This window comes from Melampsora larici-populina (assembly GCF_000204055.1).
Source record: "Melampsora larici-populina 98AG31 unplaced genomic scaffold MELLAscaffold_37, whole genome shotgun sequence".
Classification (NCBI taxonomy): Eukaryota; Fungi; Basidiomycota; class Pucciniomycetes; order Pucciniales; family Melampsoraceae; genus Melampsora; species Melampsora laricis-populina.
In genome coordinates, this window is record NW_006768801.1 from 449089 (window position 1) to 467089 (window position 18001).

General features: G+C 40.8%; 3 protein-coding genes across 3 annotated transcripts; 1 reads left to right on the forward strand and 2 right to left on the reverse strand.

Moving 5' to 3' along the window:
- Window positions 1–3417: 3417 nt before the first annotated feature.
- Window positions 3418–4888, reverse strand: MELLADRAFT_109539 (uncharacterized protein; the record flags this gene model as incomplete). The annotated part of the gene is made up of 3 exons (XM_007413569.1): window positions 3418–3679; window positions 3873–3997; window positions 4400–4888. The coding sequence occupies 3 exons, from the start codon at window positions 4886–4888 to the stop codon at window positions 3418–3420; spliced, it is 876 nt and encodes a 291-aa protein (XP_007413631.1).
- A 1006-nt stretch (window positions 4889–5894) lies between these two features.
- MELLADRAFT_65815 (uncharacterized protein) lies at window positions 5895–7058 on the reverse strand (the record flags this gene model as incomplete). The annotated part of the gene is made up of 1 exon (XM_007413568.1): window positions 5895–7058. The coding sequence occupies one exon, from the start codon at window positions 7056–7058 to the stop codon at window positions 5895–5897; it is 1164 nt and encodes a 387-aa protein (XP_007413630.1).
- Window positions 7059–11202: 4144 nt separating this feature from the next.
- Window positions 11203–17456, forward strand: MELLADRAFT_78647 (uncharacterized protein; the record flags this gene model as incomplete). The annotated part of the gene is made up of 7 exons (XM_007413480.1): window positions 11203–11638; window positions 11719–11778; window positions 11812–12459; window positions 13033–13382; window positions 13450–16113; window positions 16234–16525; window positions 16603–17456. 7 exons carry the CDS (start codon window positions 11203–11205, stop codon window positions 16923–16925), a joined length of 4773 nt encoding a protein of 1590 aa, XP_007413542.1.
- Between the last annotated feature and the right edge of the window lie 545 nt (window positions 17457–18001).

Below are 18001 nucleotides of genomic sequence, written 5' to 3' on the forward strand. Positions count from 1 at the left end.
CGGTAGAGGCCCTACGAAACCTCAGCGAATCTTTGTTTTGGGAGGATAGTGACCCCCGCCTTTTCCTTTCAAAAGACCCTACCGGCCTGAAAGCCATCACTCGTCAATCCATGATCAAGGCGATGAACCGTGCCTGGGGTACTGGATCCAGAATGACAGGTCACTCTTTTCGTATCGGCGGAGCAACCTTGTTGACGAAAGCCGGAGTATCGACAGACTCGATTAAAGAACTCGGAAGATGGAAGTCGTCTTGCCATTCCTTGTACCAGCGCGTCTGGAACGAACAGGAATGGTCCGCAGCGAAACATGCCTTACAAATTTCAGAGGACACCATTCCATGCTTCAAGACCAAATACGACTTATCCGTGTTCACTTGGGAGAAGCCCACCTTTGATGACCCTCCAGCAGACTGGCTCAAGCGCAACACATTGCGGCGCAACGACAACCCTCCCGACTCACAAGCAGCCTAGTTTCCTCCATCTTCCTTGGCGCATTGTATAGGCCACCCTTTGTAGTCCACAACTTCTACCCCCGTTTTAACCCAGTTCTCAGCTCATTCCTAGCCCTCTACTCTCGGTAATTTATGTACTCATCCAATACGGGAGCAACAATCTAAGAAACATGAGCCAAATCCTCTGTCAAGCGACAGGTAAGGGGGAAGCCCGCTAGGCTCAGGCCTGTCGCCAGCCCAGAGAAACAGGGATCACAGCCTTCCCCCTCCCATCAAAGTAGACAACCCAACACAGAGAGGTACTAGTAACCTCTCTGTTAAACGACGAGAGATCTCTACACAGAAGAGATCTCTCCGGAGAATGTCTCTCGCGGTCCTCTGACGCGATCAGGGTAGGGGAACAGTTCTAGTCTGTAGAACTCTCCCCCTACGAGCCCTGTCTCCCGTTATACCACTTTACCTCACCTAAGTATAAACTTAGGCAAGGTAAAGTCCTGTACTGTTTTTATTATTAATGAAATAATGATGTTATATAGAAAATGGATAGCTCAACAAAGCCCTCTTTGAACACACCCTAACCTTAGCATGTGTATGGTTAGGTGTGTTTCTGCTCTTTGTAGCTCATTTGGCTTGTGCTGTTGTACTACTCATGTTGCACTTGATTACCCCAGGTTGGTTTATTTTCTAAACAGCTAAGCTATTGGCTTCTTCAAGCTTATTCTTGCAGAATTTCTCAGTCTTTGCATGTGTTATTGATGAAAGGCTTGCATGATGTACTGGGGGTATGTGCCTTTGATTATGATGTTTCCACTTTATACTGAATTTACTTTCTATTCTCATTCTTCTTCTGAAAATTTTGTCCTTCGATTCAAAGTTTTTTTACGTTCAACAGAGAAAATGGAAGGCAATGGGCCTACAGCCTCAGGTGCCTTGGTTGTCTTCCAATACTCTGGATTAATATCTGTCCTTGTTGATACCAAACAGGTCACACCATATCAAGCCTTATCTGACATGATTGGTGGCATAATCAAACAGCCTTGAATACCAGGCAGAGGTGCTTAACTGTTATTGTCTTGTAATGGTGACTGTTCTAAGTTCCAGACTTTGACTAGAGTTCTGCAAGAATATGCATCCTGATTATGCCATTTGAACTGAGGACCTATGTTGCCTCAATGTGTCCCAGTACAAGAAAATTAATGTTAATTGTACATCAAAACCAACTTCTGAGTCCAAACCTCAAGCTAATCAACCATTCAATCCACTTGATGAGCCAAACATGTTCAGCACCTCTGCTACACAAGTTCTGACCAGCAAAAAATGACTCAATCAGTACTTCTTGGGAATGCATCCATATTAGTATGGTGGAGAGTAAGTACAATTATCTTCCCTTCAGCATTAGTTTTGGCTTACTTCATTGTCCATGCACCATAATCCAAAGCAAGTTCCTTGGGACTTCTGCAGCTGAAAGAACTTTTTTGATTGCAGAAAGTGTGTGTGCAAATTTATGCAAGGTGGTCTAACATCAAGATCAATCAAAAGAGCCAATGGCTCAAAAAAAATCTTGGAAAGGTGGTGGCAGCTGTGGAAGAGTTTTATGATCCCTATACTTTGATAAAGAAGAAAAAAGGGGTTGACATATAATTTTTGCAACATTTTCTTCAATCTCTTTGTTTGGTTCTATATCTTATTTTCTTAGAGATTTGCTGTTTGTTTTCTGCCTTATATTTCTCTCTGCTTTTGATCTTTCCCAGTTCTGTGTGATATATCCTGATCTGTCACATGTGTCTTGGGCCTATTTCTTGTTTCAATGCTTGTGCAAACAATTCCTGAAAAATTTGGTGCCCTGTACTGGGGTTGGGGGTCAGTGCCATCTTAGATTGACTGTCTTGTGCAAGTCACAGTCTGAACTTTGTCATTTTTTCTGAAAAACAGCATTGCAGCTTGATTCAAGGTTTCCTATTTGAAAGACACTGGCTACAAGGCATAGCACCATGGACAGTGTCTTAATAAGAATTTGATATTCAATTGTACACCATACACCATGTAAATATCTGTGTAGCACGTCGACGTGCACACACAAAAGACTCTCCGTAGAACCTGTAACAACCCATCAAAGAGGTGCCACATCAAGCGCATCTTCCCCTTATCACCTGGGAGGTTGAAAGGCAGTTGACCCCTGCTGACAACAAAGGATTATGCAAATCCTTTGAACAAATCACAAAGCACAAAGGGTGCTCAACAGTAATCTCAGTCTCATTTCAACCAAAAGACTGAGATTTATTTCAAAACTCTCAGTGTGTGCACGTCGACGTGCTACACGGATATTTACATGGTGATACTATGTATCACATTCTATAAATCATCTTGGAATATGCAAGCTTGGAGAGGAAGAAATCAACCATGCACAATACCACCTGATATTCTTCAAAAAGACACAATGGAAAATTCAAGGACAAGGAAAGACATACAAAGGGTACAACATATAATGTGAGCCTTCAAGAAAAAGACAGTACTGCTCTGTCAATTTAATTTAGACTGAACCCCTCTTGAGAGGAGTGAGGATGGACAAGTGAGTACAGTAGAAATCTAATCATCCTTTGTTCTGTGTCTGCATTGCAACTGCTCAACTTTGCTAACCCTTGGTTCATTTTTTTGCAACAGCATCTTATGCCACTCTTGAACATCTTCCATCTACATGACTGAAAGATCAAACTTATAAGTATAATTTGATGACATTTTCAGCCAATATTTTGGTATTTTAACATGATGCCTTGCCTAGTACTCTATCTGACAGCATTGATTTGTATGCACCTTTTCCATTTGTTTTGTTTTTCATGAAATCTTTTATCTCTTCCCTCAAACCATTTCAATCAGCGCAATTTTAACCGCCTGTGCCTCTTTTCACAGTGGTCGCTACTTTTCTTTGAAAGCAGTGCCCATTTCAAAATTTTAGTGTTTGAAACATTTCACTTTACAACAGCCGCAAATTTTTGAGCAAAGAGGTCATATTTCAAAAACCCTTTCCAATAAATGAAAATATCATTTGAGATGCATATTCTTCCCAAAATCTTACGCGAGTGGATGTCAATAAATGGCTGTTCATTACTTGTAGCGATTTCACCACGTTTTTTGCCATGTCCAAGCTCAAATACTGTTTGATGCATAGAAAGATTGCTGGGTTTACTAAATCCGTGATGTACTTTATGGACAAGCCCAAAGAGATCTACACTTTATCATCATACCCAGACTTCAAGTCAGGCTGATGTTCATAGCATATTGAGGACTGCTCACTGAAATTCATTTTACAACCCTCAAACTCAGACAAAATTCAATGTATAAACAGATGAGTGTGATTAATATGCCTGTGCTGTACTTCGCAAACCAACACAGGGAGTTCGGTGTCTGATTGGATTGAACATACCCAGGGGTCAGGTCAGGATCAGGTTTATAATATCGTGAGGAGTGGTTACTAAAATAAATGTTACAGCACACGTCTTGGATGTTGAAAGTTAAGCCCACATTTTTGGATTCAGAGTACAACACAAACTGATCAAGGAAAAAAAGGAAAAGGAGATATAACGGAGGGAAGATTTGTTTTGTTGGCGTGAACACGGCATTGATCATCGTAGTAAGTATCTTATACCTATCACAAGGAGATGTCGCCAGTATCGACGACTGCCTGGCAATCTTCATTCACTTCCAAACCAGCTGCCAGTGATTCTCACGTCTTATCAGGAAGATATCTATGTCTCCTTGATGGTAGCGAACTAGCGAATGCAACCTGGATATTGATATATCCAAGTGGTCTTCTTCAGCAGTGCCAGAGGCTCACCAATGACAGCCGCGCAAGGCGCCCAAAGGAAAACCAAGGAGGAAAGCTGGCCAGGTGACTAAAAAGCTTGCTCGGATGATCCTTTGAATGGCTCTTGTCCTCATACCTATGCCCACCGGCTTCAAAGATGAGATCATCTTCAAAAAGAAACTCTTCCACGGGTCTAGGAAATAAGTCTTGAATTGCAATCGAGGTGATTCTGAACGATACTTGTAATATCTTCTTGGTGTTTGTTTCATTTTGGCTCGACGATTTTTGATTGCTCTATCAAGATGGTCATCGTACCCTCCGGCATTTTCATCCGCAACTTTTGGAATAGACTCTATGTTCGGGGCGGACTGATCACCCCAGCGGAACTGGGTTGAAGGTTTCGGATTTGCAAGGTTCGGGTTGATCTTAGAGTCCATATGGATATTGGCTGCTGATCCGTTTTTGACAGTATCGCCGATTATCTGTCCTCTGTGTGCTTTGTTGGTGATCTGTTCAATATGTTTGAACTTGCCAACTATAAGTGGTACCACCGCGGGTGAAATGGTTTTTGAAATGAAAGCAGTGAATAAGATAAACTGTATCATTCTGCATACTTGAGGCTGCTTGATAAACATCTTCAGTGTTTGTCTTTCTTTGGTTAGAAATTTAATGACCTGATTTGATCGAGGCCATCAAAGAGTCAACGCATGAACGGAGAGGTCATATATAAAAGTTTACTCACAGTGTCTTCACTTTGTTTTGTGACGGTGTGCTAGCATTCAGCGGTTTTCGGCGAGTTTAGCTAGTACAGAGATGAAGATTCGGTGGAAGCTTCTTGGAAAGATGGAGTCGGAGTACGGATTCGCAGTTTTTTTTGTCCACGGAGCAAGTGCAATGACGGAATTATTTTCTAAAAAGTAGTTGATATGCAAAGGCGTACTCAGAAACAAATTCAATCACTTTGGGTAGGTGTCGATCGGCTTGATCAGCTAATAATGATTTGGATTTTAATGCAACACCTTTGAGATGTTGGACTTTGTGGCTTGTGCTCGTATGCTTTGCTGGGTGCTGCGATCAACGGTAGGCTCGTAGGAAACAGAAGCCGAAGCAAGTCAAGTATTCACGTAGCGGGATCTGAATTTTCTGGGCTTATCATTCATTAACATCGATCGAGGCAGGAGTTACAGATTTTGAACTGAGCAATTTCTTCACCTGCTGCGGTGACATGTACTGTACCTCAAAGATGAAGAATGAGTCTGCCACAGATCGGCTGGGACCCGCAAATTCTCAGACAGTCAATGACGAATAGAATGACGAATAGACCTGAGGCGATCGCAAAGTGAGTTTAGTATTAGTTTGCAAACTCACAAAGTCTTGGTCATGTCTGACTATATGAAAAATGATGAAGTATTGCATGGAGGAGAATAAGAAAAAAATAGGCTTGTTTTGCTGAATGCATTTACAAATATGCTGAACTTTCAAAATGATGCAAGGTGAAAATAGATAATGCATTTTTTGCGAGGACAAATAAGGGTATCTTGCTTGAGGCCGATGCGTATTACTACATAGAAGAGGCGAGCTGGGAATCAGTTAAGAAATATGGGAAGGATCAAAGCTCTAACTCTAGCCGTACTAACATTATCATGTAGACCTTGAATAATTTTTTTTCTTGCGCTGAAATGGCCTAAGCTTTTTCCAAAGTTTCCGTCGCCACCATTTTGAATATCCTCCCTTTGTCAAGAATATCTCAGCCTTTTGTTGAAATCTCCAGGTGAAGAATTTGAATCCATTTGGGTTATCAACTTTAGTCAGACCTTTGGTGTCTATCTCGTGAGTAGTATCTATTTTAGGAGCCTCAGTCTTCATTCCAGGAGTGTTAAGATCAATTCCGGGAGCCCTATCATGCATTTCAGCCGCCGCCGATTGACTGCCTTCGTCAGACAAGTATCTCTTTTGGTCACCCTCCATCAATTGCCTACGCCACTCCGTTTTATCTGATAAAGAAAGCCAATTGCCCAGCTGCTCATCTGTCCACCACACATCCCACGTGGGATCTCTTTTCAACACCACGTACCTCACCCAGTCGCGCAGCACTTTCTCGCCATCGCCCAACTCATTCATGAACCAATCCTCATAATCATCCCATTCACGCGTTACCGTCAAAGATCCCAAAGAGATAGGCCAATGTTTCATCTTGTATAGTTCGTCCCATTCTGCCTCGATGCCTTTCCGGGTCAGAGGCGCGCGTTTTCCCAACCCGATCAAGTTTGAAAATCGAAGCATTTTATCTATTTCAAGTCCTGATGCTTTCCAGATAGGGCCGTAGTGTTCTAGCAGCGCCTGCTCGTCGGGAAACCTCAGATGTTCAGCTCGAAACTCGCTGTCTTTATATGTCTCCTTCATTAGTTCTATGATATCATCACTCTGATAAAACTCATCTTCCTCTTCGGAAAAGAATACGTTAGGTTCGTGCTCGATCAAGTCGCTGGTGTCCATCATGATTGCTTTTCCTTTGTCAAGTTTAGCTGGCTTTCCAGCCAATGTTGTCGTTTGAGCAATGTGTTTGAAGTCTTTTCCTTGCGAAATGAGATTCATGGGCACGTGTGCGACAAGTTCAACTGAGCGGCGTCGAAGATAAGATGGAGCTTGGTCGAGCTCCTTGCCGAGATCTTTTTCAAGAAAGGGTTGCGCTCGGGCTTTGAGGGTAGATGCCGAAGGTTTCTTTGAAACGTTGAGATCTTGCAAAGTGATTTTGCATGAACCAAACCAGACAAATGTCCAGCTGAAAAGCTGTCGAGCAAGCATCGTTCGTATATTGTGTGGCCGGTGTTTTCGTATGACGGTTGGGCACTGATATCGAGGGGGTGCGGAAACAACGCCGCTCATGAGACGAAGACTGCGGTTTTAAACCCAAATGAGCAACAGGTGTGAGCACATCCAAAGGTGTCAGGAGTGGTATATGCTGAGGAGAGTAAGACGAGCTGTGTGGTATAGCACGCTAGTAGGTTCGCTTAGGGTCGGTTATAGGCCTCATTATGGAAATCAGGGTCCTATTATTAGCCATCTCCCTTGATTATGATCACTAAAGTGCTCAAATCGAGCTCAGCATCATGTTTAGTCTCATCTAATTCTCGGATTCCTTCTCTTAAATTGTTTCATCCATCTCAAAGCATCATTGTGATGGTGCAGACTGGGGTATACAGTTCAAATCCCAAGCTAAAATACTCGTCTCGAATTTGGAATAATCAATTGACTTTTTATATTTGCAAGCTCTCGAAACAAACAAAGGTAAGATGAGATTTAACAGTAGATGAGAGATCATGATCATGATTCCGATGAGAAGAGCTGAATTCCACCATATATATCGATGGAATGACGGTGCCATCTCCATCCAGCGCTTGTTCTCTTCTCTCGCAGCCTGATGTGTGGTGTTATATTAGCTAAGATCACTCATAAAGGAGACCAGAGCAAAGAAAATTTACTATAACTAAAGTGAATATCTTCCAATCACGGGAAAACATGGATAGAATACATACCACCAAGTAATAGAATCTTGCTCGTCTTCAAACTTGTTTCCTGAGCACCAATAGTGACTCAAATCCGTCTCAAGATGATGAGGTAATCATGGCAACCTGTCATGTATCACGGCATCGCCTCGATCAGAATACATAATAACCTGTAAAAACACCTTGACCCAGCGAAAAGTTACAACAACATTCTCCACTGACCTATATATTCACCTTGTCTTTCGATCGTCATACATATTTTGATTCTTTGAACGGCTGCGTAAAGAAACAAATTAATAGTGTTACAATGGCGACTCTTCTGATCGCTTGACACGTGTTTTCTGATACAAACTCCATGAGAGGGTCAAATAGGGGCAACAATTGAGCGGGGACCCAAGTGAGAAGAAACGAAAGATATAAAGCGAGTTCAAGAGGAGATTGAGATGGAGTGATATACATACCATACCATTCCGGGGATTCAGGGAATTGGCAAAGTGAGTATATTTGCAAATTCAAGCCATTCTTTTGGCTCTGGTTGACTTGGTTGACTTGATCAAAAGATGGATGAATAGATCAAAACATACTTTTACATAGCTGGCTCAACAATATTTCAGTGAAATTCGAGCCGTGAAGGAGTTTCTACACGAGTCCCCGGAACCAAAAAAAAAGCATGAGATTAAAAGAGAAAATATAAACATCCATGTTTGCTGGATACCAGGACACAAGGGCATGGAAATCAATGAGAAGGCGGATGAGGTAGCAGGAAGAATGAGAGATGAACAACAAGAACCAAACAAATTGTGGGATGAATAGTATTACGTCGGCTATCCTACCGCCTACAATAGATTGTACTGCCTACAATAAATTGTACCGCCTACAATAAGACTAGGAGGTAAAATTATCTTTTATCCAGGGTTCATTATGCATGAGTGTTGATGTATCGATGAGAAAAAAGCATAAGCCTATGTTATTAAAGGTGTTTTTTAACTTAGCACAGATCAATTAATTTCTTGTAGAAATTATCAAGATAGAACACAACAAACGCAAAGTTTGTCATCCAAGCGAAGACACGACGGTAAGTCAATTTTGAAGATGGAGAAGACATTTTAGAAAGTCAGAACAAACCCAGAGTTGATTGATCATCAAGAAAGGAAAATAATTGAGAAGATAGCCTGTCTATTAGCTGAAACACCTGGCAGACACGTTGAGAATACATCCACTTTTCTCATTTGATTTTTCTTGTCCTTCTTTGAAGATGCTTGTAAGCGAGATGGCTAGAATCAATATGTATCCTCATTGAAGAACTTGAGATTACAAGATCACACTAATGCAACATGTCGAATCAAAAGCACTTTGAATTGGCATGTACTTTGAAAGAAAAAGAAAGTAAAAAGCGATCAAAGAGAGAGAGAGAACTAGTTCATCCATCACAACACATTTCAGATTGATTTCTTCTTGTCCTTTTCTTGCCTGATTGCCAAAATCATCAGAGGCTACCAGTCAAAGTCGGGTTGAGTGAAAATGCTTGAGTCAAATCATATGATGTACTTTGAGAATAATAAGTAGAGCATGTCAGACTTGAGAAATTCATTTCGGTTTATGGGAAATAATCAGTCAATGCTCAATGGTCTAGATAGACTCTAGAATCCAATGGTTGATGTGAAAGGTCTGTGCATTGAATAGGATCAATAGGAAACCAAATATCAAAGTACTAGTACAAAATGAAAATATACACAAACAGACTTGAACTTGTAGTACAAACTTGAAAGGTGAAAAGCTTTTATTTTACATAAAATTCATTAAACTCGATTCCACCACTCACCATCCATTCAGCTTGTAGGTATTTTATTTCCCACCTACTTTATGATAATTTCTCTTTAACGCTTGATCCATCTTCACCATCATCCACCATTCAACTGAACAATAAATATATATAATAGAAAATTGTAAAGTGTCTTCTTACGATCATTTTAATCTCTCTGTTTCGAAAAACTGACTGGCTTCAAATTCAATCAAACAGCAAACACAGAAGGAAAACATCATCAAGTAGAAATTTTTAATGTCACGACAACAAGAAGATTAAGATTATAATCGACTCATACTCAACTTTCTCACCTTCATCAATCATCCAAACCGTTCTCATTTCTCAGTCAGTCTGATCAAGATGAAACCATCACCTACTGCAGTCTCATCTTCGGATCATGTGGGACCTTTACTCAGTTCAAACGATCAATTTCAAGACTCTTCACTCTTTGAGACTACTTCTATGAGTGCAGCAAGGGCATTAGCTATCCAACAACTTAAAGATGCATTTCCTGAAATCAACCAATCACAAATTGACTTGATAGATCATCAAGCGCTTTTAGAATCAGAATTGATTGTACAATCGAGTGAAAGAGATTGGAATGGGAAACCAGTTTATCAAGTGAGGTGAGTGAACTTGATTTTGGATTTCTTCATCTTGACAACTTGACAAACGAAGGATCAACAAGCAGTATGTACATGAACTGGTACTCAAGTCATTGATTAATCAAGATCACCATAGGAATCCAGATGATAGTGAAGGTGTACAAATCGAATGATCCAATACTGAAACCATGAATCTATCTTTTGATTGATTTTTGATTTACAGACCGAATCCAACCGATTTACCAAACTTACCATCAATCAACCATCACAGTACTACTACTACTACTACTACTTCTCTTCCTAGTTCCATCACTTCACCCACTTTAACTTTCATCGATAGTAATGATTATAATGTAAACATCATCTCATTAGCATCTCCTGAAGCTGAACGAACACCTACTACTGCTACTACTACTACTCAGTCAACTATCGATTCTCCTTATTCTAGTCCGACTCCTAAAGGCATTCGATCTTACAAGAGTACTCCTCAATTGTTAAATTTCTCACTTTCTTCTTCTCAATCGACTCCTGCTTTACTCGAATCCACTACAACCAATCATCCAAGTTTAGTCTCTCTTTCTTTCAAATCTCAACTTTCTCCTGTTTTTAAAACTGATCCAGATCTCAACCTCCACTTCACCATAGCATTCACCCCAGTCACCATCTCACCTGATCAGATGGGGTTCTATTCATCTCCTAATAACGACTCTCAATCTCAATCGAATCAGAATCAATCTGCTCTCTTCATTCCAGATCGATCTTTACGTGGTTCGGTTTCCGATATGAAATTGAGAAATAAACTTGATCAGCAACAGAAGCAATCTCTTTCAAAACAAACCTACAGTGGCAAACACAATCAGGCCTTTCACTCAGCCACACATAACTTTAGCCAAGAATCACTCAGAGATGCTGATGTACTTGGAAAGATCTTGGGTTGGCGTACCTCAACTGCGATTCGGAACAACCACGCTCGCCCGAACGCCACTTTGCCAATGAAATCGAATTTTTCCTCATCATCCAACCTGCCTGCCACCATGAAGACCACTACAAAGGCTCGAAGTAATACTACTGCTAACATCAATTACACCAACACCACTTCTGACTTTGGTTCTTTCCGTCCAAATGCACCATCGCCTCGCACTGAACCTCTACCTACCACTTTGCTCGCTTCTCCCTCTCAATCTCATCATTCTAAACGGGAAAACCAAGACGTGAAGACGATCAACGAAAACTCCTTGGGTGATAATCAATTTACACCCAAATCCCCACCAAATACATTGATCAGATCGCACACTCAGAAAAGAGTACCTAAACCAAGTCTTAAACCGATTGTGCCTTTTGGAAATGGTGTCAAACTTTACCGTAATCATACCACTAATCCAAAGCCTAGTGTTACAAGAAGCATTAAGAAAAGTCTTAGCTCGGATGATATCTATCGATTGCGTCAAGATTACATTACAGCCTCCTGGAGTTTGTTCATTTTTTGTTCCGCTTCATCGGACCATGCTTCAATCTGACTTAAATTTCCTGTCTGGACAAATTCTTTACAGATCCTGCTCGGCAATCTACTGATCGTTCACCACTTTCTTATGCTCCTCACACTACTCCTCGTGAGTTTTGATTGATCTCAAACACACCACAAGTTATTGACTTTTATCCTCTTGCTTCCTCAGCACCCAATCCAACATCTCTTTTGCGCAGCCCAGATGATACCACTCCCACTTCAGGTTTTCATCGTGCATCCCTTCCTGTCCAATTTCAAACCAGCTTTGACTTAGATACAGCTACCCGAGGTACTCTCTCTGCTACCAAACGCCGACGGACGATGCACGGTGCTGCTTCTAACGAATCTATCCGCACGGCGAGACCGAGTCCTCAACAAAAAACTCACGAACCAAGTTATCCATTTCCAGCATCTCGAAAACCTAGGTTTCAAGATATCTCAATATTTGATACCTTTAATCAATCTGCTATTCCATCCTACTCGAACCTCCCCTCACCCGTTGGACCAAATAGCCCGTCAGCCAACAGCCTCAATGCTGGGAGAGATCAGATTGGTAGAGTTAATGCCGCAGCTCATCAGATCACTGTGATTGCTCAACCTGGCGATGACCCACGTTTTGTGATTTGGGGGGAACAACAACATTCATCCAAATCATCTGTTTCTGTCACGACGAAAAGGTCCTCTTCAATTGTTGAACGACAACAAACACATCAGTCTTCAACATCTTCAACTTCCAATCTGGCTCATATCGGTAATAGTAATTCAAGTAAAAGTAGTGATGTTGGAGGTGCTAGTAGCTCAGTTTACAACGTTAGAAGATGGAGTCGATCTGCTCGTCATCAATCACCAGCTACCTCAGTCCCAATGGGTTCCGCTCCCAATTCTTTTGGGAACTCTTCCACCAGTATTCTCAATGAAGGATCTCAATCGCCTCATCGGGCGTCATCCAACTCAACCCTCACCGAGGAAGGAAACCAAAACCTCACTAAACGGTCTAGTCTCGGCTCTCGGGCTATCCCGACTCCAACACTTCAACGCATCTTGATGGCAGCCACGATTGAACGATGGGTTGCTGAACTGACTACTCGCATTGATCCCAGAGCACTGGGGGATTTCTTTTTCACTTATCGCAATGTGATGAAGCCGATTGACTTGTGCATGTTACTCACTTCTCGATTTGAATGGACTATTCTCTTTAAATGTAAACAGATCAGTACAAGTTCGGAAGACGATAAAGACGATTGCTTAGATATCTGGGGTCGGAAGATTTCAATTGATGCACAAGAAGAAGCGGGTAGGAGGATTGTGAAAGTGCGGACGTTTGTGATGATTAGGCAATGGTTATTGAATCATTTCGAAGACGATTTTTTGCAAGATAGGGTCTTGAGGTTTAGCTTGACCAGTTGGTTAAAAAATCTGATTCAAAAGATCAAGTCGATCAGACAATGTTTATTAGAAATCGATCCTAAGCCCAACGGCAAAGGGGATGAAGACCTCAAGATTTTGAAAAGTTTGAAAAAGGTTGTGAAACAACGTAAAGATGTTTATCTAGCGTACAATCTAGTCTCAGATAACAATGACAAAAGTAAGACCAGGCATAAGGATGTGAGAGATGTGTTTGGACAAGGAGAATCTGAAACGCAGGCTCGGGATAGCAATCTGGCTAAAAGTGACTTAAAGTTGAACGATGGAGATGCTTCGGAGGATCAGGTGAGTCACCATCGTATAGCATGTTCATTCTAGTATTGAAGGCCTCTCTGACCACCTTTCTTTCCAGGCTACCGATGACGAAGATGTTGAGGTGGACGTCAAACCAGAGGTCAATGAGCTTCCAGATCCAAATTCCATCCGAGCTCGATATGAAAAACTCAAGGAATCTTTTGCACAAGACACGCATGAAATCTCAGAACCTGAATCGAATGCAATAGATGAAATCAATGTCAAGTTCGACCGAGCTCCTCTTTTCATTTCACGCAAATCGACAACCATCAACGCTACATTAGTTCAGGTCCCCACTCATTCAATGACCCACTCTAGCGATACTCTGGATCACCGAATCAGTCATGTTAGACCTATCGATCCTCTTGGCTTCACCCAACAGCACAACCCTCTTCAACGTTATTTTACGTCAACCATGGGAACCTTTGGCCGGTTCAAGCGGATGATCAACAATCGATCAGGTACAGTCACTGCCACTGGGCCTTACTCCTCCATGACGGATTCAAGTCGTTTCAATGATCACATGGAATCGAATGGAGAGGTCTGTGACCTGCTCTGCGCAAAAGGTGGATTAGAACGTTTTATGAGTTTCTTTGAGGGTGACCATCGATTAGAGCAAAACGGACCCGAAAGGTTGGAAGAGATTGCTGAAGATAAAGAGTTAAGATATTCAAGAAGATTCGAGACTGAAGAATGTCCCCCTAGCTTTGAAAAGACCAACTTAGAATATGAAAGGCTGAGCATGGAAGATACGGGAAAGTATAGCATTGAGATCGAGAAGACAAGCTCGGAAATAGATCGCGGTCATTTGAGTTCACCTTTGATTCAAGACGATGAAGATGGTTTCGAATCCCAACTCTCACTCTCATCCTCGACTTCGAACACATCCTATACCACTTCATCACAACCTGGTTCGAGTGATGAAAAGGGAACTGAAGGTCTAGTGGCACTAGTCGGTTCAGAAGCCATCGAATATTTGGATGGTAACCCAGCCTCATTAGCACTTTCATTTGGAATGGTACAAGATGAGAAAGACGAGATTGATGCTAGAAGGTTTGGATCTAGACCTCAATCATTACATGAATCTCTTAGCACTGAAACTATCAAATCAGAATCCAATCGGACTTCTAAAGGTGTGGGGACTGGATTGTTCAAGAAACAAATCAAGAAACGATTTGCCAATCAAAATCTAGGTTCAATGCGAATACTTGGTTTCGAGTCTAGGCAATCCTTGAGCTTGGATCGAAACTCTATGAGTATGGGCCGCAATTCTATGAGTCTTGATCGACCATCGCTGAGTGTGGATGGAGGTCGTGAGAGTAGCTCATCTAGAGACAATCTTTCCCTTCGGTCAGGTCGATCAGGAACAACTCCACAAGACATCAGCGTCCAGCTCGACGATCTTGACCTTTCAGATGAAGATGGTAGTGATTCAGACCAACATAATGAAAATCATCGACCTCTGAGACGATTGAGGGCTGCGGGAGATCTCAAAGAAGCCATCAATTCGACCCGTCGATCTTTCTTTGCGCAATTGAAGCCTTCCTTACGACTGAGGGTCAATAGTGGTGTTCGTTTGTCTACTGAGACTAGTTCATCGATTGGAACCAGGAGAGTTCCTTCCATTGCGGGTTCAATATTTAGAAAATCTAAATTAGGCGATTCTGTGACTTCCTTACCCGATACATTAAATTCGCTTCAGGATGGAACAGAGGCTAGAGGGGAAGATGAAGATGAAGATGAAGCAGGGGGTATGGGTGTGGTGGCGAATTTTGTTGCTGAAGGATTAGATAGTGATGAGGACGAACCTGGGGATGTAGAAGCTGCATTGAGAAGATTAGAAGGTGTCATTGATGCTGATCGAGAAAGGGAAAAAGCGAGAAAGGTGGAAAGACAAATGATGAAATCATTAGAAGCTAGCAGGACCGGCAATAGGAGTAGAAGTTCTACTATTGATAGTCATCGCACTTTCTCTTCCTCTGCATCTTCCTTGGCAGTAGTGACTGATGAAGAAGAAGAACAAGGCGAAGAGGAAGAGGAAGGTCAGGAAGAGGAAGGTGAAATGGAAATGATCGACGGAGAACATGACCTGAGCGTAGACAAGACTTCTACATCCACAGTGCCTGAGATCACGTTTGATCATGTGGCCGAACGAGACTCAGGGGGCCAAGAGGGACATCGTTCATCAGAGGAGCAAAGCAGTAGACCCAAGTTTATGAATTCATCAAAGGAAAGTGTGAATAGCAATGTAGGGGGAGGGAATGAATTATGGAAACGAAAGCATAAGACACCAACAGCGAGTGAGTTGAACAGTAATCAACAAGCCATGGATCGAAAAGTTGCACTTCACAAACGGTTTGTAGGCGGTGGTGCTTTGAGTCGACCGATCTCTTTGTTCGGAGGAGTAGGCGGAGCTCAACCACCTATCCATCGATCTTTCTTACTGGATTTCCGAACAGAGATCTTGGCACAACAATTTGCATTGATTGAACGTGATTTGTTAAGGAAGATCACTTGGCAAGAGCTTTTGATGAGTAGGTGGCAAGAGAATGGTCGAAATGGATCTTCAAATGATACGAATTGTTGGACAAGTTATATGAAACAGAGAGTGATTGAAGGCAAGAGTAAGAGTGATAATGTGAGAGGATTGATTGTTAGATTCAATTTGACTTGTAATTGGGTTGCATCTGAACTTGTTATGACAGTCGGATTGGAAGAAAGGGTAAGATTGTTGGGAAAATTGATTAGATTGGCCTTTGTGAGTTTTGAATTGATTTTTGAGATGAAAAAGATAAGCCATGAAACTGATTGATAAAACTTTTTTTTTTTTGGAATCTTATAGAAATGTTATCGACAAAACAATTTTCAAACCTTGACACAAATCATTCATGGTTTACAAACACCTTATATCACTAGATTAAAACGAACTTGGGCTAAGTTGGGAATTTGGGAAAGTCGTATGTTTAGAGATCTGAAAGAGTTTACATCACATGGAGCCAATTTCAAAAGTTTAAGACTTGTTCAAGACCAATTAGTTGAAGGCATCGAATCTGTTGGTGGACCGACGGGTATAACGACGACGCCTGGTGGTCATGATGAACGAGTCAGAGTTGTCGGTTGTATTCCATTCTTGGGTTAGTCTTCATTATAATTTTTGTTTCACTGAATCATAACAAACTGATCGCTGATGATGAGGGGTTACATCAAACAGGTCTTTATTTGCGAGACTTGACGATCAATGATGAATTACCGACTTATTTAAATCCAAACGAACCATCGATCGGAGTACCGATCATCGATCGAGAAAGTGGATTTGTAGAAGGAACTAATTTATATCCATTAGTGAATATACATAAATTTCGAATTTATTCAAAAGTGGTGAATAAGATTATAGGATTTCAAGAATTAAGTTTAAGTTATCCATTCGAAGCACAAGGAGATCAAAGTTTATTTTTGAATTGTTTGAGACTCAAATCACTTGATTCATCTAGATTAAGATGGTTATCAGATGTTTGTGAAGGTCAAAAGGAATGAATGAATGAATGAATTACCTCGAGTATGATTTTTTGACTTCTTTTAGCATTTCTTTTGGGTTAGTTTGCATAGTATAAGTTTGATTTTTTTTTCTTTGTTTCTTTGTTGAAGATGATCTTAATGAGTGATTGAGTGAGATTTATTGGCATGTGAAAAATGCTTTTTTTTTGGGGCTTTTGATTGTAGCTTTGTATTGTTTAGGTCTTTATATATAATGAGTTGATTATTTTATTGGTTTCACTCTTTTGATTTTGATCTTTCATCTTTTTTTTACTTTGGTGAGTTTTGTTTTCTTGTGATTAGTATCAATTGATGATGAAAGATGTGTGAATATCAATAGATAGATAATTTTCAATTCATTCATTTTGAAAAACATCTTGATTGTTTATTTTTATTTGATAGATATATAATCATTGATTATTATATTTGATTTCTTTCCATTTATTTTTATTCAGATTGTACTTCGTATACTTAAAGTTTCATACAATTGAACTCGAACGGTTCTCGAAAACGTAATGCACACTCTTTCTTAAAACACATCGAGTGTGTTGGGTACGATTGTCCGAGGATTAATCAAAAGAAAACCGTGCATGAATGTTTCAAGACAAATTGACCATCAATGCATATGTGAATGTAGAAGGATCTGGGTTGTTGAGAAGCCGTCAACTGTGTTCAAAACAATGGAAAGACAAAAAAAATATTTGTCTTTACAAGTACATCTTTGTGGAATTTTGATTGTGATCTGGGAAAAAATTTAATTTGTTACGTGTTGAGATTCAAGGTGAATGATTACAGCCGTTAAAGAATTAAACGGCAGAATTCCTTGTCTGTGTGATGCACCCGAAGTAAAATCTAAGAGCCCAAAACTAGATTAAACCTGGTTTTGGACACAATTCAACAATGTCTTGCGGGAGACCTGTCACTTTCGATCGGATTTAACAGGTTTTATACTTTTGTATTAAATCTCGGTGCGACACAAATTTGTATTTTTATGCCTTTTATATGTTTAGTAGCTGTATTTTGACTTCTAGCTAGAAGATTGAGGTTTGTTTAGACACGAAGAGAAGTTGAACATA